The sequence below is a fragment of the Aptenodytes patagonicus genome, chromosome 4 (assembly GCF_965638725.1).
Source record: "Aptenodytes patagonicus chromosome 4, bAptPat1.pri.cur, whole genome shotgun sequence".
Classification (NCBI taxonomy): Eukaryota; Metazoa; Chordata; class Aves; order Sphenisciformes; family Spheniscidae; genus Aptenodytes; species Aptenodytes patagonicus.
In genome coordinates, this window is record NC_134952.1 from 50,548,926 (window position 1) to 50,576,134 (window position 27,209).

At 42.2% G+C, this 27,209-nt stretch overlaps 1 protein-coding gene across 6 annotated transcripts in view; it reads right to left on the bottom strand.

The window, feature by feature from the left end:
* FHDC1 (FH2 domain containing 1) overlaps positions 1-23,836 on the bottom strand; it is a 38,362-nt gene extending 14,526 nt beyond the window's left edge. Inside the window, exons 1-6 of one of the 6 annotated variants that reach the window (XM_076336681.1) lie at positions 23,819-23,836; positions 18,181-18,813; positions 11,255-11,316; positions 10,578-10,680; positions 1,960-2,045; positions 1,774-1,874 (exon numbers count right to left, since the gene is read on the bottom strand). In XM_076336681.1, the coding sequence (XP_076192796.1) occupies positions 1,774-1,874; positions 1,960-2,045; positions 10,578-10,680; positions 11,255-11,316; positions 18,181-18,663 (835 nt within the window). In that variant the 5' untranslated portion in view covers positions 18,664-18,813; positions 23,819-23,836. The other 5 variants (XM_076336680.1, XM_076336678.1, XM_076336682.1 and 2 more) reach the window with 5 other exon arrangements.
* Positions 23,837-27,209: the final 3,373 nt, after the last annotated feature.

Below are 27,209 nucleotides of genomic sequence, written 5' to 3' on the forward strand. Positions count from 1 at the left end.
CTATATTTTACACTGATGAACAAAATAAAAGGTGGAATCCTTTTGATTGCAGTGCAAATACTTCTAAAAACTATTTTGCTTCAAAGTTCACGTTCTATAATTTACCCTGTGTTTAACTGCTCAACACAATACACTAATCTATCATTTTGGAAGCAGACAGCCCTTGTATCTTTGGATTTCAGTATTAGCACCCTAAATACATAGAAATAATTAAGTAACCTTTGATCTAACAAGCTATAGGTGAGGAAGCAAGGAGGAAGAAAGAGGAGAGAATACAAAAGAGAATACCAAATTTCATGAGGCCAAGAGGAGAAGGCAACTTCTGAAGATTTTGCATAGTAAGAGCCTGCTCAGCGTCACTATGAGACACATCCATTTGCAGGCTAGATGAGGATCCATCAGGCTATTTAGAACATCCTAACCCTTAGTGATTATCAGCATTAGAATTCAAGTAAATATTCTCTCAGCTTAATTACAAGGAAAGAAACACAGGAGATAGGAATAGAAAAGTAGACATAATTCCTAAACAACTTCGGGCAATCAACAAACCCTGAAGTGAAAAGACCAAATGGAGAAGAGCACATGACACAAGTGGACTGAAAACGGGGAAGCTCAGTCAGTCTGATTTACATGACTGTCCTGATGCAGGAGCTGGAGACCAAAGCGTCTCCTCTGGAGGGAATGAATTCAACAGTTCACAGATGTCCTGGGTGAAGGATGTGAAGGACAATAGGGCGCGGCTGCTTTTATACATAACATATTCTCTCACATATGTCTGTTGCTCAAAACACAAAGAACAATGATTTGAAAGAGATCCCAATAAAAAGCCAAACTCAAACCTCAGCCTAAGCTAAGGCACATTTTTCTGAATCGGGAAGGACTACTTCAATCCCCACTGGTGGGAAAAACACACCAGGCTTTTCTCCCTTTCCTTTCACTAAAAATGACTATCCTAAGCACTGGTGCTCATAGTTGAATACTTTTACTACTGTGCCTTTTTATACCACTAGAAGCAGTCTAAACAGTGCTCTAGTACCCTGTCAAAAAATTTGCCAGCATGAAATAGGAATTTCATACTGAGGAACAGGACAAATAGACACTCAAGGCATTTGAAAAGGTCAGCATTAATGTTTAACTGAAACCAGGAAATGAACTATTTTCCTGCAGAGTAGAAGACACCAGATTACCTTATGAATAACCAGCTACAGCATTTCAAAACTTGTGAAATGTAGAGAACAAAAGAGAAAGGTAGAGAAACATAGAGAACAAAAACAGAAAACAAAGGAATAGCAATAGTATTAAGTCTCTACAATAAAGATTTTAGCCCATCAATACGGCCACCTCAAAAGGCAACGGCATATAGAGAAATTTGGAAACATACAGTGATTTTCTCTACGGATCTCTGAAAGAGTGAGCAGAGAGGTGTAACAACTGCATTCAATCAGAGAGACAGCGATGCATGAATGAGCAAACTGTACTCAAAAGATGATTTATCCTAATTTGGCCATGGACGCCTTTGCTTCTGTCAGTTTTGGATACACTGCTTGTAGGCTTTGGTCACTAACTCATTGCTAGTGTGTCCAAAGTCGCCAGATTTTTGATTTTGGAAGCAAAGATTCTGCAGGCACACCCTGATGGCATTTGTCAGAGGGGAGTTAGCTTCCTTTTAATAGCTAAGGTACCTGAAATTCAAGCTCTAGTCTTCATAATGTAGACTAATTAACATGCTAACAAAAACAAGAGTATTACGCATGTCCCAACATGCTTAATTACCTTTTATTGCCCGTCTTATAATTTTCATGTCATCCTGCAGCGAAGCACAGGAGGGTGAGAACTCCCTCTCTAACACCATGGCTTCAATCCTAAGAGCATAGCTGGAGCACACAAACAAACAGGTTTAGAACTGACAGCCAAAAGAGAACATTTATCGTGAACAGAATAAACCTACTATCTCCTTACTTTGGCACCTGGATTAGTAAATACATGAAGGAATCAGCTTGAGACAGTTTTGATACATCTCCATCAAAGGCTTTTAATTTCTTTACCTAGAAAAGAGAAAAAAACACTAGCAAAGAATTTTATCAAAGATCAAGATTAACTTGACTTTGGAAGGAAACACCTTGAAAAGCAGTAAATTTAACAGGAGGCATTAGAAAGTCCACTCAGTGACTGACTGACTGACTTCACTGTCCAAGCTCCTGTAATTTGCACACACCCTAATCACAAAAAAATAAAACCAGTAACGTCACTCTTCTCCCAAAAACCTAGCTACGCAGTCCAGCGGAAAAAATACGATGCCATCATTCTGATTGGTGATTCTGATTTCTGATGAATGATTTCTGATTTCCGATTCATCGTTCTGATTTCTGATCAGTGACTGCTCTCATCACTATGTTTAGGACACTGCTGTCCCAGTTTCCCCAGGAGAATTGGCTCTTTTCTTTCTGACTGGTCCATTTGCTGTTCTCTAGCTGTTCGCCCAGGAAATAGCTGCTTAAGTGATGATCTGAAAAATGATCCTCGACTCTTCAACAATTGTGATATACACTTGGGCATAGCTTAAAATTAATTGTGTTCTTCCAGCATAGGACTGCCTAGATCTCTTTGGCACAATGCAGCTAAGCTTTAAGTTACGGGTTTTTTTCCAGATACATGCTTCAACCATTTCCTCTAAAACTCTCTTAAGGGGTAAACTTCATGCTCTTGAGTTTGCACTTTTTTCATTCATAGGAAATATTTTACAGATAAATGCAATCTTGCATTTTAAGTTATTTGTTGTCAGTACTTTGAGAACACCATTTGCATGCAAAGGAAATATCACTGCATTGATTTTGTCAATCTTCCTTCCCAGCTCCACCAAAATCCATAAATTTGCATGATCTGGAAGCCACTGATCTGCCTACATACTTACTATTTGTTTATATAGAAGAGCTGGAAAATACATGCACATACGTTTAAGTGTAACTGGAATTTCTTCCACATTTTCCAACACAGCAACTGTGTCCAAAAGCAGAGCTCACTCTCAATTACACTATTTCTTCATTCAACCAACAAGTTCACACCCAGTATCAGTTGTATGTTTCCACTGATTTACACACCAACCCATCATCCTTCCTTTTTATATCATTACACTTAAAGCTCATTCACAATCACATTTACACAGATGATCTTCAGTTTTAGAAAGCATGTTAAGCTATCCTGGAAAGAGGCACACTACATCAGGGCATCAACAGATATCAGGTTGCCATGATTTAGCAAGACATCTACAGGTTTTTAAAGTATCAGGCTCCAAATTAATCAGTTATTTTTCTGCTTTCACAGTAAAAAAGTAACTGATTTGTAGTGGAAGACAACATACGCTATGCTAAATCAGGAATTTAAAATAAATTCTGGACTAGCAGAAGAAAAGGATTCTTTTAACAGCTTTGTTCTGCTTTATTCCCATTCTTTTTCCACATCACAAAAAAGAGAAATGTTGGGAGCACATTAAGAAAGAGAAAACAAAAATTACAAATTAAACCCAGAATAGAAAAAAAATCCTTTTCAAATAAAAAAAAAAAACCAACAAAAACTTATGACTGAGAAAAAGAATTCTAATCAAAGAGCAATTTTTATTCAGGCTATGTAACTCCATTTCCTAACACCCCCCCCCCCCTTTAACTCAAGACACTCAGACAAAAGCTCCTTCTAAAGATAAACAGCATACCCATTTTTTTGAGGCCTGAGAAGACTCCTAATTTACAGAGTCATTCAAGAAGTCTGCCAACAAAAAACAGGAAAGACCAGACTAGACATTCCTGGTGTTTCTAAGGTGTTAAACGAGCAAGAAACAAAACCAAAATAAACACTTTTTCCTACATCATGAAGCGGGGAGTGGGAGACATCTACTACCTCAGTTAGTCTTTGCAGGTGTTCTTTAACCTAGCTTCCAAAAAACAGTGGTCTGCAACCTGAACAACAAAAATTGCAAATTCTCCAACCTCATTTTAGTATGTTGCAAATATCAAAGTTTGCCTGAAAAGGATACAGGCATTTAGATTTGGGGTGCAGGGAGGGGGAGAAAAAAAGAAAAGCAACCCACCAAAAAACCCACCCCAAATCACCAAAATCAAGATCTTATAAACCACAGGCAGTTATAGGAAGATGCAATTTTAAGATTTAAATGCACAAAAAGTGAACAACAGAGATCCTGAGATTCAGGAATATTAACTTATTCATGCTACCTGTACTATATTTAAATATACTTTTGACAGTAAGTAGCAATCAATGTTATCTATGTGGAATGTTAATTTCACAGACATTGCATGAAATTCTCTTTCTTCTACCCTATTATATTAGGAAAAATGCCTGGAGTGGTATAAGGGAGTACTAAATCCTAGAATTCACCCAGAGGAGGAACTTTCCTATACATGCACAACAGAAGACATTGACGAGGCTGCCTTCTGATGGGTAGGATGGGGTGTGCATGTCACAATGCAAAAAGCTTTCGGCAGTAGCCAACCCAAAAGACAGTCTGTGTAATCAGCCTTAAAACAAAGATGTGCTTCACCGCCTGGTTACACTTTTTCCAGCCCACATCAGCCATCTTAACCCCCACTGTCTTTGCCTTAGATGTCCAAAGCTACCTTCTAAGAAGCAGCAAAGCAGCTCACCTCACAAGCCCAAAACCCAACTGAGGTGGAGGATAGTGACCCATTCCACAAACAGACAAAACAGAAACACAAAAGAGTTGTAAGGTCCTTTTCGTCCTGGAATTCAGCACAGCATAGCCTGGTTCTCCATACATGTCTAAGTTTTCGGCACAGGAGACTAAATCCTCTGGTAACTTGTCCTTAAAACAGTAAATAGTCTGGGGAATAGCTAAGGTAAAGTTAAGACAACAATTTATTTTGTGTTCCCTCTTTATTACAAATTTCATAATTGAAAAAGACCAGTTATCTCACCATGAAGCAGAAAAAAAAAAGTTATTTGACTTAATTGACACTACCTATAAGCTAAAAGAACAGTTTCTGAACCCCAAAGCTAAAAATTCCTGAAACGTATTTTGGATGGCTGCCCCTACATGTTCCAAGGGAGGCTACTCAAAAGCCCGTGGGATTGGCCTCTTCTCTCTGCAGCCGTGTTTTCCAAGTCTTCCCAAAGAGAACTGAGATTCTCTGACAGCTCCTAGAAGTGGGGGTCAAATTCAAATACCAAATCCAGCCAGGAACTGCAAAGAAACTACGGGGATTTACAACAATGCTCACTATTAATCATGTTAACAGATATAGTAAATAGGTTTAGAATTAGTCTGAGAACACAAAAGAGCTAAAAAGTGTCATTTATTTTAAAATCACAATGAATAACTCTATCAGTTCTGCCCTTGATCTCCTCTCTTCAAGCACAACAAAATCTTTTCCACAACAGTAAGCAGCCACGTACCAAGATATGGCAGTGTAATGTATACATGCGAGAGAGCATAATTACATTGTATGCTCAGTTCTGTATCACTCAAATTGGGCGCAGAGCTACTAATTTAATTTTTCATTATATTTGTATATGGAATATGTATTTGCACTGTCCATGCATGCCCATGCACACTAAATCAGATTTTAGATACTGAAGATTCTCACATATGTAATTTGCTTCATTTTAAAAATAGTTATGAAGCAGAGAAAGCCTGATCTTTGATTTGATTTGTGAACAATTGGAGTAGATATGCCTATTGCAAGTATCTCATTATTCCTCACAGACAGGAAAGCTACTGCATTCCTGCCACTCAAGTTTTCAGTCATTTGTGAGCTACCAGTAGCACTTATTTGCAACTAGTGGGATTTTACTTTATGGCATAAAACAGGTATGTTGCACTCCTATGCAGGATATTTGAAGAAGAATATAAATCAGTACACCACTCATCCTCATATATGCTTGTAACTAAGTATTTCCCCGCATTCCGATCAAGTAAGTCAAATTTTCCCCACGTTACAAATAAATAAGTAAAGCCAAGTGCAATAGTCCAAAGGAGCAAACATTTTCTCTGGTGGTTTTTTTTTAATATTTCCATACCATTGCAAACATTCAGGGCACTAAAGAAAAGCAGATTTAAAAAATACCAAAACCCCAAAAGGTATCACAGTGGAATCCAACTACAAGGGCACGTGGGAAAGCAGCTAATGTATTAGGTGGGGAGGCACCATGGGGCACATGCCTGGGAGGTGGCAAACCTCTATCAGCAAACGATAAAAAGAAAAGGAGAAAAACCTGCAGCTATCATAAGGGGCGAAAAAGGAAGCAGGAGATGAAAGCTGTGAAGGATGGTCAGCCATATACAGCACTGGCTGAGGAAAGGAGGGGGCAGTTTCAAACGTGGTTTGAAAAGGGTAGAGCTGACAGACAGAAACAATCCCAGCAAAGCAGGAGACAGACGACTAGGGTTTTAAAAGAGTATACGAGCAAAGGACAGGCTTGAGACATTATGAAGGAAGTTAAGACATTGTGTTGATAACCTGGGCGTGCATGTGTGTGGGTGAGTTGATTAGCAGTATGATATGCTCTCTTCTGTATATATTTAAAGTACAAATTCTGGCTATTCTAGCTCGTTAAACACTGGACTCCCTCAACTTTTACCAGTCTGGGCCTGCTGAAGAGAGCAATGATACGCACATAAAAGCAGCTAAAAGCTTCTCCTCTGCTTTGGTCAGGATGCCAGTAAATGACAGCTGTCAGCCATTTCAACAGGATATCGTTAAGAAACAGCTAGGAATCTTTTTAGAAGTGATATAGCAGAGAAGGCCATTGCTTCAGTCAAGACAAAGGCTCCCTGGAAAAAAACATGAGCTGCAAAAGGGATGAAGCAGAGGAGATTCCAAATAGGCATTTCTTCCTCTTACAAAAGTGCTAACCACAGTAAGATAAAAACAGCAGGACTTCTAACGAGGCTTACACAAAATCAGTGATCTTATCTTACTTGTTTACGTATTGAGAATTTTTATACCTTTTCTTGGTCCCCTTTTTTAACCACTGTATGATGGCGAGGCTGGTGCCACACCCACAGCCCCGAACAAAACATTTAGTGGAACCTTGCAGCAAGCTCCAGGTTTGCCAGCTTCAAGAACTTGTCAAGTTTTTCAAATTAAACATTTGAAAATACCCAAACGTTTTCAGTTTGATGAAAGACTTCATAGCAGTGCCAATATTTCAATAATAGTCTTTTTCAGTTTGACAAAAACATCCAGCAAAGAGCCAGTATTTGCCATTTATGCACAAAAATCCCAACAGCTTTCATAGCTGTTGGGATTTTTCACAGAAAACAGCTAGAAAATTACTAGTACTGACACCTATTTCTGCATGTAAACAGAGTTGCCACGCTATAATACTGCAAAAAGAAAGAATAATTTTAAAGACAACAGATGTTAAATGTATTTGTTAGCTCAAGTACTTAGCCTCCATTGTCAAAAAGCTGTTCCTTCTCAAAGCTAGAATGTCCATCAGGCGCCTGAGATAATATGGACTGAAATGATGTAAAATATGTCACATATGCCAAAGTGGTGACCAGGGGAACATTCAGGTAATGTGACTATGTATCACAACACTTCTAGATAAGATAAGATTGGAGTGTAAAGCCAGTGTTTATTCATACTAGATAAACTGTGAAGGTTGTTGGTAAAAAAGAAGAAACGTGACGGTCCAGAGTTGCCCTTTCTACAGCTATAACCAGGAATGGTGTTCCTTTCTCCCTCCTTTCACTTTTACAGACTAAGGATTTATGGTACTATATAAAAGAAATACACATGCCTGGCAGGGGGTACTTGGCTCTTATTCCAACCTGCAAGACAACTGTGCTACTGGGCAATGTGACTGTAAATACCTGAGCTGCTGAAAAGAGTATACAAAGAGGAACTGCAGAAGCCCACCCATGGTTACACCAAGAGAGTTAGCACTGGTAACTGAGTAACAACTAACTTTTTAGGATCTGACGTTTAAGCCTCTCCTCAGAGTAATTCTCAACCCCTACAACAACAAAGCAGGTCTTTAGGAGAATGGGATGTATCTAAGGGATATCTAATCCCAGGGAACCTTGCTGAGGACACGTGCAACATTCTGCAGGGACAGGCCAATGTGATGACACCTTGCCAAAGCTATCTCATGTGATATGACAACCAGATCAAAAAGCAATTAGAGACTATTACACAGAATAGGGAACAGCAGAACAAATAACACCACTTCACCGGATATCTCTAGTGATTTTGGATTATTTGTATGTGGAAGGGGACAGTATAGTTCTGATGGCTTCCCCTTAGCAAATGGTGAATTACTATTCCAGGAGACAGGTATTCAGACTAGGAGACAGATAATAAACTAACAAAAAAGAAGGGGACATCACAAGGAGAACAATGAACATACATTTAGGGAAAAAAAATGCTGAGAAAGACAAACAACAAAAGCTCTGAGGCTCCTAAAGAGAATGGATTTTTTTAACTGACTACGCTAAAATTTTAGGAGCCACAGTAGTAAATGAGTTATTAGACCCACTTATTCTTTGAAGGCTTGAAGCATGAGGACATGAAGGCACTGAAACATTTTTCCATACTAGCAGAAGCATCAGTCCCTCACACTCAGGATCTTCTCCCTGTCCTGCCCCCCTACCCCAGCTCTCGCGGGGAAACCTCCTAAGAAGTTAAACAATTACGGGGAGAATAACAAAGGGAAAGGGGGTCTTTTCTTTTCCTGATGGTGAGCAATGAGATCTCTGAAGCATGGAACTAATTAAATACATACAAACACCTGCATGCTGGGAACAAGCCTCTTTCCAGCCTTCCCTTGGGAACAGCAACAAATCTAACATCTAATGCCCCTTAATTTCTAATAGTCCTCTGCACCATAAAATCTCTTCTATTAATTTCTCAAGCGCCTCCTTAAAAGCACCTCTTAAGTGCTCTGGCCCCACTATATTGAGGGGCAGGCCTGCTGTCAAATCATCTACTACAAAATAAATATACTTTTTCACTCTTAGCAGCACGTACTTGATATCTAAAGCTGAGTATTGCAGACAAAATTCTGATAAAATTCAACAACTTACATTACAATTCTAGCTGAATTACAACATTTATATCACACAGGCGTACACTATTTGAAAGGTTTTCTACTTGTTGCAAAATAACAACCAAGATCTAAACCAGAAAGAGGAAAAGAAGAAAAAATACCTTTCTTTCAGTCTAATTTGCTGAGTATACACAAAGTTAACTAGGAGCCACTTTCTTTTAAGCTAGTACTTCACTGTTCTCCTGTCTGACTCTTTCAGAGGAAGGAGATAAATTCTGTTTAAATACAGGAATATGCACTGATATTCAAACAAAGAGGGAAGGGGGAATAGTTTTGAGCTCCCAGAACTAGTCACCTCTTTTTTTCAGATTAATTACATTTCAACTTGTTGATATCCCCCAACTCTAAAAAATATATTAATCAAATATAATAACATAACACAGTTTTTACAAGATTCCCTGAAAAAGCAGCCCAATTTAGGGTTGTATATTTGACAGCAAAATAATACGTGTTTTGCTGTTGACCGGATCTGAGATTTGCTGCTGCACAGAGGAAACAGAGTGCTTTGACAGTATGACCTTGAAGTGGTAAAGCATGTGAGTTGAGGTTGATCTGTATGTGGACGTTAACTAGCAATTTCCCAGGTTTTGGCCATCACTTTGATGCGAGGTGCTCAAGCAATTCTAATGCTCATTTTGTCAAGAGTGTGGTATACATTTCTCTCAAGTCCATACAAATGGGTCAGTGCAAATACATGAGCAGACAAGGAACTCTGCATCATTAAGCAGGGCTCCCAGGCCAGTCGATGAAGCTTCACCTCTTTAATCATGTGAATGGACTTGAAGGTTGGGACTGGGAGGGGAGAAAGCAGCACTTGCATGTTGGTCATATGGTGAGCACAGGGACATTGCAGAAGGTACTGCTGGTAATTCTGTGCCTTCTAACATGTCTCCTTTGGAACACTAAGCCATGTTAGCAAATTGTGTGGGTGCAGCACAGCGGAGCAGCCTTTCTGCCCTGTTGGAACCCAATGACCCGGGCCCAGGAGCAGGCAGATCCCATACGGCCCAAGCAGGCAGCAAACCAGAAGGGAGAAGAGACAGCAGCATAGGGCTACCAATATTCAACTCGCAGGCACTGCAATGGGAAAGCATGAGGCAGGTGCCAAAGAAGTGAAACTTAATTTGTTTGCATTAGGATATACTTTGATTCTGAGTTTTCTGACCCCCGCCAGAGCAGAGTTATCTGCACACAGGAGGGTTCCAGGTCTTGCTAAAATGTTTATGGGACAAAAGGGACATCATAAGGTACATCAGAGAAACAAAAACACCTTATCACCACCTTAAAAGTAGTTGAAATTACTCGATGTGAAGGGAATGACTACACTGCAACCTCAATACCGCATGTCAAATGAAGATTAAACCTTTGCACTCAGTGGTTTCCTATCCCCCGGCCTCAGGAAGGCTTTGGGATTCCTCTTTTACAGACCTTCATGTTGGAATCCCAGGCAGTAGAACTCTACAAAAAAATAAGTTCCACGTAAAACCATTATTTACCTCCTCTGCTTCTGGTAATAATTTAAGAAATTCATGCAGCAGTTCAGAACCATAGGGCTCACTTCTTCCATGATAAATATCTTCAATGATGGATTCACCAGACCTTGAAAAAACAATTAGGCATACACATTTCTAACACTTGCAGAGTGCATAGTTACACAAATTGAAAAAAAACCATGCCTGGGCTACTCTAAGGTATTATAATGAGGTTATGTATCAGTGTCCACAGCAGCATTGTTCTAACACCACTTTCAGTGATGCCTTTACTGAAGGGCAACATTATCAGTGAATAAAGATAGCATTGAAACAACTTGCTTTTAAAAAAAAATTCCTCACCTCACCCCTTTCTATTAATTCTTTAAAAAGAAAGGAAGCCAGTGAAAAGCAGCTCTCATGCAGTATTACATGAGATATAAGGGCTTCCCTTAACTATACCTGAAAACTCACTTCACCTGGTTAACAGTAGCAAACTCTAAATGTTTGGTGCTAAGTCATAATGGCACTCAAAACTAAACATATTAGAAAACATTATGAAATATAGTTACTTATGACAAACCTGTACAGAACTGTAAACTCCACGAGGAACAGAGCACAATATACAATATATTTGATGAGAACTACAAAGAATTTCACACATCTGTAGCTTGCACTAGCTGCATGGAAAAATCAAATCTTACTTTTTGAATTGTTTGAGAAATATCCCAATGTTCATACTTCTTTTTGCATCCAATATGGAAACCTGAGAAAGAAAGCAAGAGAGATTAATCTACCAACATCTAAGAAAATAGCATATAATGCAGATATCATTTCTTAAATTGCTACAGATAATTGTTTGCGGTTGCCACCAAATCACAGGCCAAATGAGTACAGAGTCACTTCTTATCAACAAAGATCATATATTACAGAACTAGTTTTTACCAGGGAAATATAGAGCACACCCACAACACCTTTTTCCAAGTGAAGCAAAAAACCCATAGCAACATTTATAGAAGGAAGGAATCAAGGTAAGTTCTATTTCAGTACAAAGTAAAAACATTCTTCTTGCTTATTTCATGACTCTGCATTTGCAAAATGTTGCTTATCAAGTAATACGTTGTATTGCATTCGAGGGCTCCACAGTTAGTGAGCACCACACTTCAAAACCCACATATTTGAGGTTTTGTAACAAATGTGAGGATGGGCTTTCTAAGCAGAGGTCAGTATGCACTACTGATTTCATTCACGCAAACTAACAGCCACGCTGGTCTACAGAAAGATAAGTTAGTCGATCTTGAATCAAAACCTGAGACAGATTATGCTCAAATCTGTTTGCTTTATCTAGAAGCAAACAGAAACGCATAATAAAATAATAGTCTCCCCCCCGCTTTATATTTTAAAGTTGTTTTGGCCTATCATCTTACATGTACAATACTGGAGATTAAGCAGAGAAAAAAAAAAAACTTTTTTCCCCTAATTCATTTTTTAAAAATTTTTAAATAAAAGCGTTAGTTCTTTTTATACTAGTTTTTCTTCCTGTAACAGCATACAAGTTCAAACCTGAGATGTTTGCCCTGTTTTAGCAAATCATGTCCTTAAGGTTAAAATTTTACCACAGCTATTTTGGTGATAACAGCTACAAAAGTCATGAGATTTACAAGGACAAGAGAATTGTTTCATGTTAACAGTGACACCCGACTGCTACAATAAAACAACTCAGTACACACAGATGTTCAAGACTACTGTTGGACTCACATGATGTTTGAGGTTTTGACAACCAGAAAGGTGTCTTGACCTCTGTGACAGTGCACGAATTAGAAATACATACATAAATGCAATGTTGGCATCATCACGAAATTGAATTAGCCTGCAGTCAGCTGGTGACAGTGAAAATATAGGTATGATTAATGTGCTATCCTCAATATACACCCAGGAGACTGCCTCCTCATCTGCTGAAAAGAGTGAATCAAATTTAAAAGTTTTCTGAAATTTTGGAATTTCCTCTCTTCTGAAACCAGCAAAGACTAGAAAACAGGAAATATCAGCGTATTGGTTTTAATTAGATGATTGCTAGCCTGAAGCCCTTCAGTTTTAGCATATGCAAAGATAAGAGGACAGATTGTGGTTTACTCTTCTGTTATCTTAGGAGTTGAGAGGCCCCCAACAGATCATTAAGGGAAAGCCCCTTAACATAGGACAGGTTCAACTATCTCTCCCACTGCAGTATCTAATCTTTTTCAAATGTTTTACTGCAGGGACCTCTCACTGACCTCTCAAACTGCAGCTCCAGTCTCCAATTGCTCTGGTCACTCCTAATTCTCTGATTTCTCTGTACTAGTTTAAGCATATAAGCTTTGCCATCATGATTTGGCTTTTGGTTTGTGGGGTTTTTTTAAAGCATATTCACAGTGAACCTTCTGTACATATTATTTTCGGTCATAGTCGGTAACTGTTACAATAAGACTGACCATCAGCTGGCTAAACCTTTGGTTTCCATGGCACAACTCAGATTTACAGTACAACCTCAAACAAAACTAGAGAATTTTTTTTAACATCTTCCCTTGAAGAAAAACAACAGATGGCAACATATACAGCTGCATTTGCCTTACCAGCACAACATAAAAATGTCAGAGCCGTTCTTAAGTATCTTATACACACTTCTTGCTCTGTATATGACTGTACTCTATTTTTCCTCTGATTTCTTGTTCAAGCACACAATCAAAACACATGGCTCAATTTTTGGTCACTCTTTGCTTGGTGTCCACTTCAAGATTATCAAGTGTTTGAAAAAGCTGTCATTACTTAACTACCTTCAAGGAGTTTCCAGGTGGGCGTGTGAGGAGAACAAAAGGGGAACCTGGCAGATACTCCATAAATACAAGTTCCTACTCCTTGCACATGGAGTGTGTAGGATACCTCCTACAAATATGGTATCTTCCATCTCACATTCAGTTGCATATTAGATTCATAATCTTAGCCTTAACATCTGTTCGTAATGTCTACTCTTCTTCCCCACTGAGCTTTCATTCTATTTTGTCCTTGCAGAAAGCTGTCTGCATATGACTTCCTACCAAGCTGTTGCTTTTTACCCTTTAAACATTACCCCAGCTTTTATAAATTCTGCTCAGTCTGCTCCTATCTTCTATTCATACACACCTTCAGCACTGGTGCCAGCAGAGCACATTCCAAATCTCTGTTTGCCACCTAAAGAGATTTTAAAGTGCTGTTCACCAGTAATACCCTTGGACTTCTTGATTCAAAAAGTTACGCTGGTCTGTAGTTAAGCATTGAGAACAGACTTTCATAGTCTCACTGGGATTCACTATATCAAAGAAAACTCTCATATGGTTTCATATGATTTACTTTAGATAAATTCAGGAGAGCTTTCTCTATTCTCAAGGGCAGCTGATTCACTTACGAATCTGCTTCTCATCACCACAGTATTCAACTCATCGTATTTCTGAAATCTGCAGCAGGCACAGATCATCAGGTATCAGTCTGACAAATGTTAATCCACCACTGAAATATTCACTGTTTTAGATGTATTAAGGGAAGGCAAAAATTAGCTTGAGTACCATGGTGAAGCTGTGATGATGGTAAGAGGAAATCTACTCCTGAACTCTGACACAAATTTGCAGTCAACACGAAAGATTCAGAGGAGTGTTCTGGGAGACACAAAAAGCCCCACATCAATACTGACTTTGTAGTGACTGCAGAAATGCAATAGGAGTTTCTGGCCATCAGATTGTCAATGAGGAACAGGAACATGACAAAGTGGATTTATGACAGATTAGTGAAAGCAAAACATTATATGTATTCTTTGGATGAGAACAATGGTGTTTCACATGGTGGGATACAGTTTACAAATTACAGCAAGCACAGAACAGCCTGGTGGCGCAGGCTCAGTGCTGGAGGTTGGGAAGGATATAAACAACTTCCTGCTCCAGCTTCCACTTCATTTCACAACACACTAACCATCACTGTTGAGTTTAGTAATTTGGCCTCTATTCTCCAAGCCACACGCACTGCCTGGAGTGGTTGAGGAAAGCTGCAACTTCCACAGTGCGGCAGAGTGAACCTAGCAGCTTACTACAGGGCTGTCCCGCTCCATGTCATCCTCCCTTGTCACGTTCCTAGCCTGCTCTTTCGCTTAGGCAGGCACTGGTACTCATTTCATTGGTTTTTTCCTGTGTTAGTCCTCTGCTGGATTAACAGGCTGAATCAGCTCTCAAGAAGGTGGAATGAGCATCAGAGCCAGCACAGGGAAAACAGAGAGAGGGCATGGCTAGGAGAGGAGAGAAGAGACATCCTGTTCACCCCTTCCATCTTCCTTCTCTCTCCTCCTCTCACCAGCCCCTTGCAGAGACTCTGGAATTCACTGCATCCTTTCACAAGCCATCAAAACTCACCAAAATAGCAGAAAACTACTCCAGTAGAAAACAAACAAAAAATCCCAGCAGCATTCTGCTGAGCTACTTACTTAAATCTGTTTACAGAGGGTCCAATGTCTGCCAGAGCCAGTACACAGATGGGGGGAGGTAAGGGACAGGAACAGAGGGACAGCTCAAAGGAGAAAGCAAGACCAGCTCCCTTGGCTGGCAACAAGCTGTTCTGCCCGCTCCGCTGCCAGGCTAGCTATAGCCTAGGTGAGTGCACGGTGTGCCATACTGTGACACCACTAAAGGATGGGGAAAGTAAACTGGTGTGTAAACTTAACTCTACACCCCCTATTTTTCAGAGGATCAAATTACATGAACCCATAGGGCCAATTAAGCTTTTAGTCAAGGAAACATGTTCATTAGTCTCCTAAGGGTTTGGTGAGGGGTTGTTTACAAAAAGGAAAGCACTTGCTGTAGGAGTTTGACTCAAATCTCAAGAGACTTCTGTTATAATGATGTTTAGAGCTAAGCCTCCAGAACTGGGATTCAATAACCTGAGTTGGGCATCTAAATTCCCTGTATAAATCACTGGCAAGTGAGGAATTAAAAGGACATGCAGTATTGTAACCTCCTACACGAAGAGAGAGCTTCTTCCAAAACTGCTCATGATTTCATAATCAACAGTGATCTCTGGACAAGGTATGAAACCCCTATCTCCACCACAGTCTCTGGGGTGTGCCCTCAACTTTGGCTGAAGAGTCACTCTTCACCACTTCCACTGAAGCTACACCACTGCACTGAGAGGAACCCCACTGAGCCAACAGAGCAGACTCTCCGGCCATGCACTTCTGTACAGCACTTTGGACACATGCTGTTTTTTCAGATTTGGATCTAAGCGATACTTGAATTTACACACTTAAAGTTATCTTGAAAATTCACTGTTGACATACTACGCCAACTAGACTAATTCCACTATTTAAACTCCAAAGAACATTTTTCACTGCTAGACCATAAAGCACTTTCTAAAATCAACTGTGTTTTACACAAAAAGAATAGAGGTACTGAACATAAAATGTCTTGTCCACCTTCCCCTGCCAGGCCAGCGACACAGCCAGGAACAGAACTACAGCTTCCTCAGCCCCATGCCAATGCGCTCTCCACAAGGTCACACGGATGCTGTGTACCTCAGCTTGCCCCCAACTCCTTTCAACCTCCATAGGTTTTACGACAGTGAACTGAGGATAACCATCATACATTAAAGTGAGCGAGCAGCAGCTGACAGCACCGATGACGGAAATCACAAACATTGCCTATGCCTCAAATCTCCATACTCTTGCTGAATGATGCCTGTAGTAACATTAAGCATGTGAGCTGTTGCGTATCTGTGCTTCTGCACTTCCAATAACACATAGCTCTTCAGGATTATCTCCTTCCCTCCTTGCTAAGCAGCTAGTACTGCAAAGTCCATTAACACACAAGAAATAGCTCATCACTGTCTGACACACTGCTGTGGCATGCTTGACAAAGCTTAGCAATGGAGTTGAACATTTTGTCACTTAAGTAGCACAACTCAGAGGCAAGTCCTGTTGCCTCACCGCCTGCCATGTGCAAAAGGCACCACGGGATCCCTGAACCAGGGTGGACAGGCATCAAGCAGTAGAGATGCGTTGGACCACTGTATCAGGTCCAGATGGATGCACAAAAACATTAACTTGTAGCAAGGCAGGTTTTTGTTTCTAAGGCATTGTATCTTGGAGAAACCCTTGTTTTGCAGGCAAGTAATTTGAATCTCTAACACTGCTCTTAACCTCCCCAGGATGCCCCGAGTTTCAAGCTGTACATGAAAACGCATGAGTTCTGGAGCACGCTAGGGTTTTCTCTGCCCCGGCTACTGTATGCTAGGGGCCACATTCAGTTTATGAAATTTATCATCATTTTTATTATACTAGTTCTTCCCCACACAGCAGTCCTGAAAGGGGGAGCTTCTAAGGAAACACACGGGGCTGGAGTTGTGTACATCTGTATGCAGTACAGGAAGTCCACTCACTGCAATCCTGATTTGAAGATGAACATAGCCTGAAAACAGCACAGAGGTTAATGACTACCTCTGACGATGGCCCCAATTACTCCTTCCCAATGTCAGGGTTTCGGAGTCTGCAATACACGTGCCTATTTTAAACCCCTTATTTTAGTCTAGGTACAACATGCACACTATCAGTACATTGGTTTCTTACCTTGTCCCTGCTGATCTTATTTTGACATCTCCTGAATCCTGCAAGATATCATCAACTTCAAGTCCCTATTTTCTCCCTAAAAACTGGTACATTGTTACATCTCTTAACCCCGTGCCCTCTGTATTTTGTTTACAAGCTAACATGTATGTAGACACACTGATGATTAAATCTGCATTTCAACCCTCCAGTTACTTCACAGAAAGATCACTTGAAACAATTCAAGTCAGGCTTCACAAAGAGGTTGTCTATAAATCAGGATTTAAGAACTAGAAAAGCTACTTATCAGTTCACCGGAGAGTGTTAGAACCTGAAAGTGCTTGGTATATACCTTCTCACCACCAGAACAGAAATCAGTAACAATCTTCAGACCTTCTTGGAAGGTTATTTTAGTGTCCAGAAAAAGCAGGGTAGATGAAATAAAGTTTTCATTAGCAGGAAAGCAAAGTTTATGAAAGTTGAAACTTTAAAATTATCTCAATTAAATAACAAATTCCCTTAATCACTATATTATGTTTTATTTCCTCGCTGTCATGCTGGTACTTCCCTTCCTGATGTCTCTAGGACATCAAGGGTATATACAGCGTTAACCCTTGCAATAGGAGTCTCTTCTCTCCTGCCTGGTGCATGTTTGCATGTAGAACATTTTGTTTGCACAACAGACATGGAAGAGCTGAAGAGAAAAGTTACAATACACCTATGTTTCAGACTGAAAACTCAAGGGCTATCCAACAAGAGTAAATACAGATGCCTTCAGCTCCCTCCGCTTACTTACATTTTTTAACAGGTGATCAAATCACAGCACTTACCAAGTTCAAATAATAAAACACTGTTAGCTCTTTGAAAAACAAACGTGTGCCACTAAGAACAAAGAGTTTATCCTCCCCATCGTTCCCCTCTCCTTCAGATCAAGACAAATTTGCCATAAGAATGAACGTGACAGAGACAAAGGCGAGTCAGAATTCACACCAATTCCTACAGCATTATGTATTAGAGAGGTTTTACTTCAATTCTTACCTCCTCTTTAGTCTCTTTAAATGAAGACTTTAAAGATCGACTTCGGGGGTCCTGGGGCTTGGTTTCTTCCTGCTGCCCAAAAAGTTCCTCAATTGTCTTTGTATCAATCTGATACTGCGGTCTTGCAGCAATCGTCCAGATATTGTTTTTACCACGGACTTGTTCTTCAGGGATAGTTTTCCAGAAAAAGCTCCGCATTCGTTTTTTTTTGCCGTGGTTGTCATGCCCATTTATCAGCTGTGGAGGCAGAGGTACGTTTGGTCCAGGCAGTGGAGGAGGGGGCGGTGGTGGGGGCGGCATCCCCGGGGGGAGCGGAGGGGCTGGGGGTGCCCCTGTGAGGGGACATGGTGGAGGAGGCGGTGGTGCTGCAGGCTGAGAAAGTTGAGATGCTGTCGTCGTATCCTCGTTCATTAATCCCGTTGCAACTGGAATAGCCCCATTTTCTTTATCATTGACCAAGGAGAGACAATTCATAACATGCATTTTATGGCCTCTCCAAAGAGGAGAGTGTTACTTCCTTGGATCAGTTTGAAACATTGAATAGTGAGTGCAGCAGCAACTGATATCACGCTCTCTCAAACTCTAGTCTGCCAGCAGTAGCAACACAAGAGGGGACTGTACCATCTTCGTAACCTACAACAAAGGACAATAGGGAGACTCAGATCAGAGAGACTGGATATTGTCCCTCACACTGAAAAGACACCGAAATTAAAGGTAAAACAGCTACTGAGTTTTTAATCCAGAAAGGAAATTTAGTGAATCAAAAGTCTTTCCCAGGGCAATTCTATAAAATTTATCCACACCAAGATTTCAAATAGCTTTGGGTACCTAGATTTCAAGAACATATATAAAAATAAGAATACCTCTTAAATTGTCCACAGTAGATACCGAACACACCTATTAATCGCAGTTCAGTGCAATTTTGTGAGAATATATTTATCTCAAATTATTAAAACAAACAAATGTTATTCCACTCCTAATTTTAGATTTTTTTTTAAAGGTGATTACACACGGTTAGAAAATATAAGTACTAACTATGGTACTGGATTAACTGGATCAAACAGACCCTGTTTGAATCCTTTTAATTCATGGCTTAAATCCAAGCTGCATTAAAATAACGAACAATATGTTGATGATTTAACAATCTAGCCTAATGTACTGCTTTTTTGTCTTCATATTTTTCATGCAATTGTCAATAAGGGGAAAACAGTGTCCAGTCCCTAAGCTTTCTATGTTCACTGAGCATAAACTTAGAGTATTTGCATTTTACCATTACTGGTCTGGTTACATTCCCAAAATGCACTAAAAGAAGAAAGACTGCAGTTTGATTAAGCTGCCCCTTATAATTTAGTTCAGTATCTAGGTTAACATAGCCCATTCAATAAGCGGAGAGAGAGAGAAAGGACAGAGGAGCTGATAGGAACAGTAACCTACACATCCTAAGCGCTGTACATATGCAAAGCTTTAAATATTTAGGAAAGCTTTTACGTCTGGATTACCTCATGAAGCAGCTTAACAGGAATCACAATAGTTTTGACCAATTTTTCTTACACTGTTGCCTACTAAATGAAGATGCTGTTATTAACAGTAAATCTTCAAGTAAGAGTATGACTTATGCAAAAAGCACAATTTTAACAAGCCAAATCTATTAAAACAGATTTACTTCATAGATCTCAGAGAAAACAAATTAAGGTGTTTCAAATACAGACCAATGAAGAATCCCATGTTTTTTTTGAAATTTTTAAGTTACCTCAAAAAAAATTCGGGAATTTACAAAAAAAATCAAAGATACCACACAATACACATTTAAATAGAAGACAGACAGCCCCTGAGCAAAAATCAGTCGCAGGAAAGCTCAACAGAAAAAGCTGAAGTAATGCACTAGCGTAAGAACAATATCAAATCAGAAATTTGGCACTGATTTAGTCGTATGCCTCTTCAGCAGGGTTCACATACAGCTAATAGCAACCCAGATCAATTTGACATTGTATCATAGTGATGAAAAACCTTCGCTATTTTTGCCAGAGATCCATCACTAGAGCGTACACAAACAAACAGACCCAAGTCACAGAAACAACCCTTAGGGCAAATTCTCTCTTGGTCTGCAAGGACTCAGCCACCCACAGCTTCACTGAAGTCAATGGAAACCGACACAAAATGATCCACTGTACCTTTTCTTCTCAAAAGCTTGCATAGGTAGCAACGAACTCTTCTTTCCTGCTTCTGATTTTCTAACCTTATACCTTATGTTATCAATGTATTCCCACGAATAGAAAACATATATAAAAATCAGTATGAGGCTTAAGTCATAGGAATGATGGAAAATATTTTAATGGCAGGGTAAAAAGGGGAAGAGCTACAAAGAAAGTAGATCAGGACAGAAGGTTTCAAATTTAAATCAGTATTAATACCCAGTTGCTATTACAGAGCTCTGTATGTTCATGCGTCTCCTCCCAAGTTCATGATCATAGAAGCAGAGAGGTATAAAAAAGCAGGGGCAAGGTGGTGGAAAGAGATTAACCACTCAAAGCAATTAAGTGTTGCATTAATTTAAAGAAATACTCAACTAGGAAAGAATCTTCTCCTCCCTACCACTTATTTAAAAATGAAAAACATATTAGCTAGTCTTCCACCATCACAAAGCAGTATTCAACAGTTATTATTTTCTAACTTGGGTTTCTGCAGATTTTAAAAAAAAAAAAAAAAAGGAGAGAGAGACAAACAGACCAACCGTCCATGCCCCTCGACAATGTGCAAGAACCTCATTTTGAAACTTCCAATATATCTAGATGCTTTAAGAAAAATGGGATCAAATCCTAATGAAACAAAGTTGTAGGCAATGAATCATCAGAGTCCCAGCGCTAACACACAAGAGTGGAAAACGACTGATCTCAGACCTGAACGCTTCTGAGTTAGACAAGGGACGCTCCTAGTGAAAGGAGTGGAGAACGCAAGGGGAAGAAAACATCCCAACCTAGATGTAAAGATAGATAGAACAGGAAAAACTGTTTTCTAGCCAACGAGCCCTATACCTCTTTAGATGAGGTAACCGTCACCCAGAACCAGGAAAGGGGAAGAATCAGCATTTGGAAGGAAGGCATGAAAGGAAAGGCACAGCATAAAGGCTGGCATTCAGCTTTGTCTTCTGACAGATAAGCACGATGCAGGTGACAGAGGTCACCTGCTTGTGAGAGGATGGCGGTCTCAAGTTACCAGATACCAGAAGACTGGTCAAAATTCCCTTCACTTGCAGCCTCTCAGAGGAGCTGCTCGAAGACGTTCCCAGTGCCCCCGCCATTACCGTGAGTGGGAGAGGAGAGAAGCTGGCAGCCGGGACAGGCCCTGGGCCGCTTGTTGGTATCAGCAGGTGCCTCCGAGCAGGAAGTACAGCGAGAGGAGGTGGGGAACAGGGCAGCTGTTCTGACCGTGAACTACAGGTTACCCAGAGACGCCAGGACTGGGATGTGTAATAAAACCCAAGCAAAATTTTAATTCCTAAGGAGCCTCTCCGCACTTTTCAAAGGATTAAAGAGAAGAAAAAGAAAGGGACTCAAGAACAAACATTTGAGATGTCTCAAATATGCTTAATTATTGCATGTTTGTTATCCAAAAGAGCCCAAGAAGTGCAAGAGCTCTAAAGTAACATCTTTACTGCACGTTTTAATTGTGTCCATATTTGGCATAAAAGAAATATTTTATTTCTTTGTCTCACTCATTGTTTTAGCCAACCTAATCTAACTTGGAAATTTATTTCAAAGTTAGAGGGTGGGGACAACTTTCTCCCCAGGTAAGAAGACAAACACTCTAAAGTAATTTGTTTCTTGCAAAAGAGGCAGTTGCCACTGAGACGGACATACATTATATTTGCATACACAAATTAACAGGTGAAATGCACGATGTGCTGAAGGGCATCTCATAATTCATACTGCAAGGTACTACTCCCTTTAACTCACGCCTTATGTTCTCTGCTGCCCACGTATCTGTGTCAGGCGTCCTCCAAATTCTCATGAGAACAACGCTGATTTTGACACCAAAGCCCAACCACAGTATTTGGGTGTCTGGGTTTCAACAACAGCTATACAAAAAGGTAAACGGAGCAACCAGTTGCTAACTGCAGATAAACTCCAAATGCTGCCTGATACAGCTAGCCGCTGATCTTGCCAAAACGTGTGGGTTACAAAGACGACGCGGCTCACGCTATCACAGCAACTTAGTGCTTAACCACTTAATGCATCCAACAAAACCCCTCATACGGCACGACCTCCCTGCCAGCCAGGCTGGGAAGGGAACCCCAGGCGGGTTCACCACATAAGCAAGACGGGCAGCGGACAGAGGGCCCCCGCGCCAGGCAGGGACCTCGCGGGTTTTGTCAGGGGGCTCGATTCCAACTATTTTTTGCTCGGGCTCCCAGCCACTGCGCTCACCCCCACCACAGGGAAGGGGATGCCAGAGGAACAGCCCTCAGCCTTACCGTCCTATTTTCCGTCCGGAGCAGGCGCTTGGCCGGGGCACGCACGAAAGGTGGGCAGCGTGCCTATGCGCCCGCCGCGGGGGCCCTGCCGCCGGGACCACCCGAGGGGCCCGGGGAGAGCTCCTTACTTTGTGACTCCCTTCAACAGACGCCGCAGGCCACGGGGGAGCGCCGAGGGCTTTTCGGGGGGAAGCTGCGCGGGGGTGATGCCGCTCCAATGACCCCGACCCTCTCACCTCAGGCTCCCGCCGGCCGTCGGGTCCCGGGCACCCTGAGGTGCCCCGCCCCAGCGGCTGGGCCCCGCCCCGCCCGCAGGGGGCGCCCTCGCGCCCGCCGCCCCCCGGCGTGAGCTGCCCGACCCCTCTCCGTTGCAGGAGGCGGGCGGGGGGACCACGCTGGTCCCAACGGCAGCGCCCAGGGCGGAAAGAGCCGGGGGTCCCCGCGGCAGCCCCCGCCCCGCCGCGCACGCCCGCCGTGCGAGGGGAGCGGCGGCGGCTCCCGCCCGTTGACAGGGGGCGGCCGGAGAGGTGAAGGAAGCGGCGGGGGGCGCCGGACCCCGGGGTCCCGCGGGGAGGGGAACCCGTTTCCCCGGGAGCGCTCTCCCCTCCGCCGTCTCGGGGAGGCGGAGAAGGACCCACGCAGGCGGCGGCGACCCCTCTGCCGCTCCCCGGCAGCGCGGAGCCCCCGCCCAGCCAGGGGGAGACCCGTCCGCAGCCCCCCTCCGCACCGCGCCTCTCCCGCCGCCGGCCGCTCACCTCCGCGCCCGCGGGAGCACGCGGCGCCGCGCGCAGCAGGGCCCGGTGCCGCTGCCGCCTCCTCCCATCGCGCCGCGGCCGTACCGCCGGAGCGGGCGGGGGCGGGGCAGCGCGCAGGCGCGGCCGCGGCAGGTGACAGCGGCGGGGGCCCCGGGAGCGTCCCACCGCCCCGGCCTCCGCCCACCCTCACCCTGGCCGCGGGGCGGCGGCGCCCCGTCTCCTTCCCTACCCGGCCGGTGCTACCGAAACGCCCGTACGGGAGGAGGGCGACCTGCGCGCCAGCGCCGGGTGCTGCCGCCGCGGCGTGCGGAGGTGTGCGTTGGCGTCCTCGGTGGGTCTTGGTCTAAGCAAGCTCCTGATAAGCTGTCTGATGAGTATATGAATACATGTATCATTTACCACATGCTCTCACCGAAATCACAGCAACTATTTCTATAGAAACAGGACAGCGGTGCTGTCAGCGGCTCCCTTCCACGGCCGAAGCCTTTCGCCCTCTGCGCTCGCTCCCCGGCAAGCATCACCTTTTCCATTCCCTTCCCGCGCCGCCTCCTCGCCCAGGCACTACCCGCCGGCTCAGCCGAGCAGGTGGGAGCAGGTAGGCAAGATGGGCGTGCAAACCTGCCTTCGGAGCCCCCTGTGTCACCAGCAGGCTGAAAGTCGGTCTCCAAAGCAGACAGCGTGACAGAACTTCCCGCAAATTTAAGATGTGATCACAGCCCTGGGTTATGTCGCGCTAGGCAGCTCACATGACTTGTGGACACCTGAAAGCCAACGTACCATCCACAGATTATACAGCAAACAAATATGTCATTCTAAAATATCTTGCCAAGAGATTCAATCATGTCAAAAATAAAACCACTTTCCCAAAAAGAGTAACGGTGAAGAACTTCACTCAAGTAAATAGTCACAGCTGTAAGGAACAAACACAGCCCACACACCCCAACACTACTTTTTACAGGAGGTCAATTCCGAGGCAGAATCAGAAACGCTTCCTTGCGTGAGAAAGGAGGGAAGGAGGGAGGGAGAAAAAAACCTCACCTCCAGCCTTGCACAATCAGCTATCAGAGCTTCTGAACTGAGCACATGAGAGAGAAATAACACCTTGGCATGGCTGGGGTGGAAGGCAGGAGCAGGAGGACAAAAGCATGTCTCATCTCAGTGTGGAGTGCCTAACCTGCACCCTGCTGCCTCTGCCCGGGGGCAGGAGGCAGGAACCAGAGGAAGAGCAGGAGGCCAGGCGGCCTCCCCCCGACCCGGAACCCAGGCCTGTGGTGGCTGAGGTTACACCGTCCTGGCTTACAGTTCTGCAGCCAGAGATCTGACCTACTGGTCTGGCAAGGCAGCCTGTCCGATTCACTTGATTTAAAAAAATATTAGAACAAAAGGAAAATTTATGGAATGCGATGTCAGAATCTGGTCATTTAAGCTCAAAATTCACTGAGTGAAAACAGTTCAGCTGCAGTAAATGGCAATTCATATCACGCCACACATCTCCGCTTGGCAGGGTTAGCGGCAGCTGGGGAGGACACACTCAGCTTTAAGCCAGCACGGACATTCCTCGAGAGTGTCAGGTCACCCCTGAGGTCGTCAGCGAGGAAGCGCATTGCTGCTTGGACTGTAGCTGCTTGTGTTGGAACCAAAGAGTCTTGTTTTCATTGCTGCCAGTCATGAGCACAAACGTTCACTTGAAAAGACGGAAAGAGCAAGCCAAACAAGAGACTTGCATAATGGCATTGTATTAAAAAAAAAAAAACAAAAACCGAACAGGGCAGCAGAAGACCTGGGAGCCAGTCCGGATGTGAAGTTAAACTCTTAACTTTTCCTCACCCTGTGGGTTTTTTTTCCCCCCAGAACTTTTCCAAAACACAGTGTTAGCAAATTAATTTTAAGTTTTTAGCTCATTTTTTTCCCCCTAAAAATGTGAACACTCAGCAGGCCAAGATTTTGCCCACATAGCTAAAATTCATCCGAGTTACAAACAACTGAAAACAGGTCTTTACAGTAGGAAGTATTAAGCAACTTTAATAATAGGTAGATCAAGCAGCCCCACCTATAATAAGTAACAAATGCACCTCCCTAGAACAGATAGCATTTAGATGGGTTGGTATACTATGAAAACAAATCCCATTATTAATATTTTAAGATTCCTAGTTAATAAAATGCTCAAGACAGTTTTCAAGATGACTACTCCTTTTAAGGCATTACCTTTGTTTCTTATGAGTGAAAAAACATCTTTTGTAAACTCTGCTTTTCTTTAGAGCACAAAGAGCTTCTAATGCTTTAGGCTGAACACAAATTTAATGACTGAACAGATCTAATGGGAACAAAGCAATTTATACCACCTGAACAAAAGGTATCGTCATCTTCATTACAAGCCCTCATTTCTACAGTGTTCGGACAAAGGCAGCAGAGAAAGTTAATTGTGACACTTCAGACACATTAAAACCAAGTTCTCTTTGGTTTCAAAATTAAGCATGGTGGTAGTTAACCTCTTGAAACAAAACCCTGCAATTAATTACCACTATCACATAAAACTAGCATGATGCATACACATATGTAAGAAAGGCAAATCAAGACTGAACAGGCAATAATAGTTTTCAGCATTATTTAACTCTTAAGTGCTTGAATTTACAGCCTTCAGTATTCTTTAAAAGGTAGCAAGGTGTATAATTATTTTTTTAATTACCACAGTAAGACATACCATTTGTTAAGTACCACTTACTAGGAACACATTGCTGATAGCTGAACTGTTCCTGACTGAACCAATGGATTTATGCTGGCATAAACAGTAATAACAGGGCATACCCAAACTAAAAATTTGTTTCAGGTGTACTCTGTCCTGTACCTGATCTCTGCACTTAACTAAGAAATGTTCTCATACAGCCACACTGGTACCCATCTAAGTTCTACCAGCCGGTGATGCAAGGGAACTCTGGAAAGATACTCTTGATCTCTTTTTCTGCTTCTCCTGGAATATCAAATATTTCCATTCCTCCAATAGCTATTATCTTTAAAATGGGTTCTCATAATGAGATGAGACAGAGTGTATTTGCTCAGAAAACAAAGTTTTTCTCATCCACAGCGATTAAAAAAAAAAGTTGAACATACATTTTGCTGAGCATAAGTACTTAACAGAAATACACTACCAATAGCATAGCACAGAATTGTTGCTGCTCCTGCCTCCTTCTTAAAGTCTTTTTTTTTTTTCCCCTGAAAGGCAGCTGAAGTGTAAAGAGTAATGCTTTTGTGCCAGCACAAAAGCTGTAGAAAACAAAAGATTTGCAAACCGTAGATTGAGCTTTTATGTCCAAGGCCGTTGCTCTGCAAGGTTCATACGCTGCTTCTCTGCATTTCAGTATAGGGACTCTGATAAAACAGCAACAAATCACTTTTCCTTTCCACTGCTGCTCTATCAATTTATGCCATCCTTCTCTGAGGCAGGCAGAAGCCTTCCTACTTGCTGCTCTTACACTACAGGGTAAGGTACTTCCTTAATTCACTTCAAACTATTGCCATGGTGACACACCCCATCTACCTGGCCACTTGGTTCCCGTGTAAGACTGACGGAAATTAAGAGAAAGGACCTTGGTGAAGATAGGTGCAGTGAGGTGAATGAGACCGCTGTCACAGACACAGAAATGTGCTTTCTATGCACCACTAGCTTTAACACCACACCACCTGAAAGAACACAAAGATGTCAAAGAGCTACTAACAACAAGTAACATGGAGAACAAAGAAATGTAAACCAAGGAACAGTCAACTCCTCTGTGGATCTTCTCATCAAAAAAAAAAAGCTTTCAATT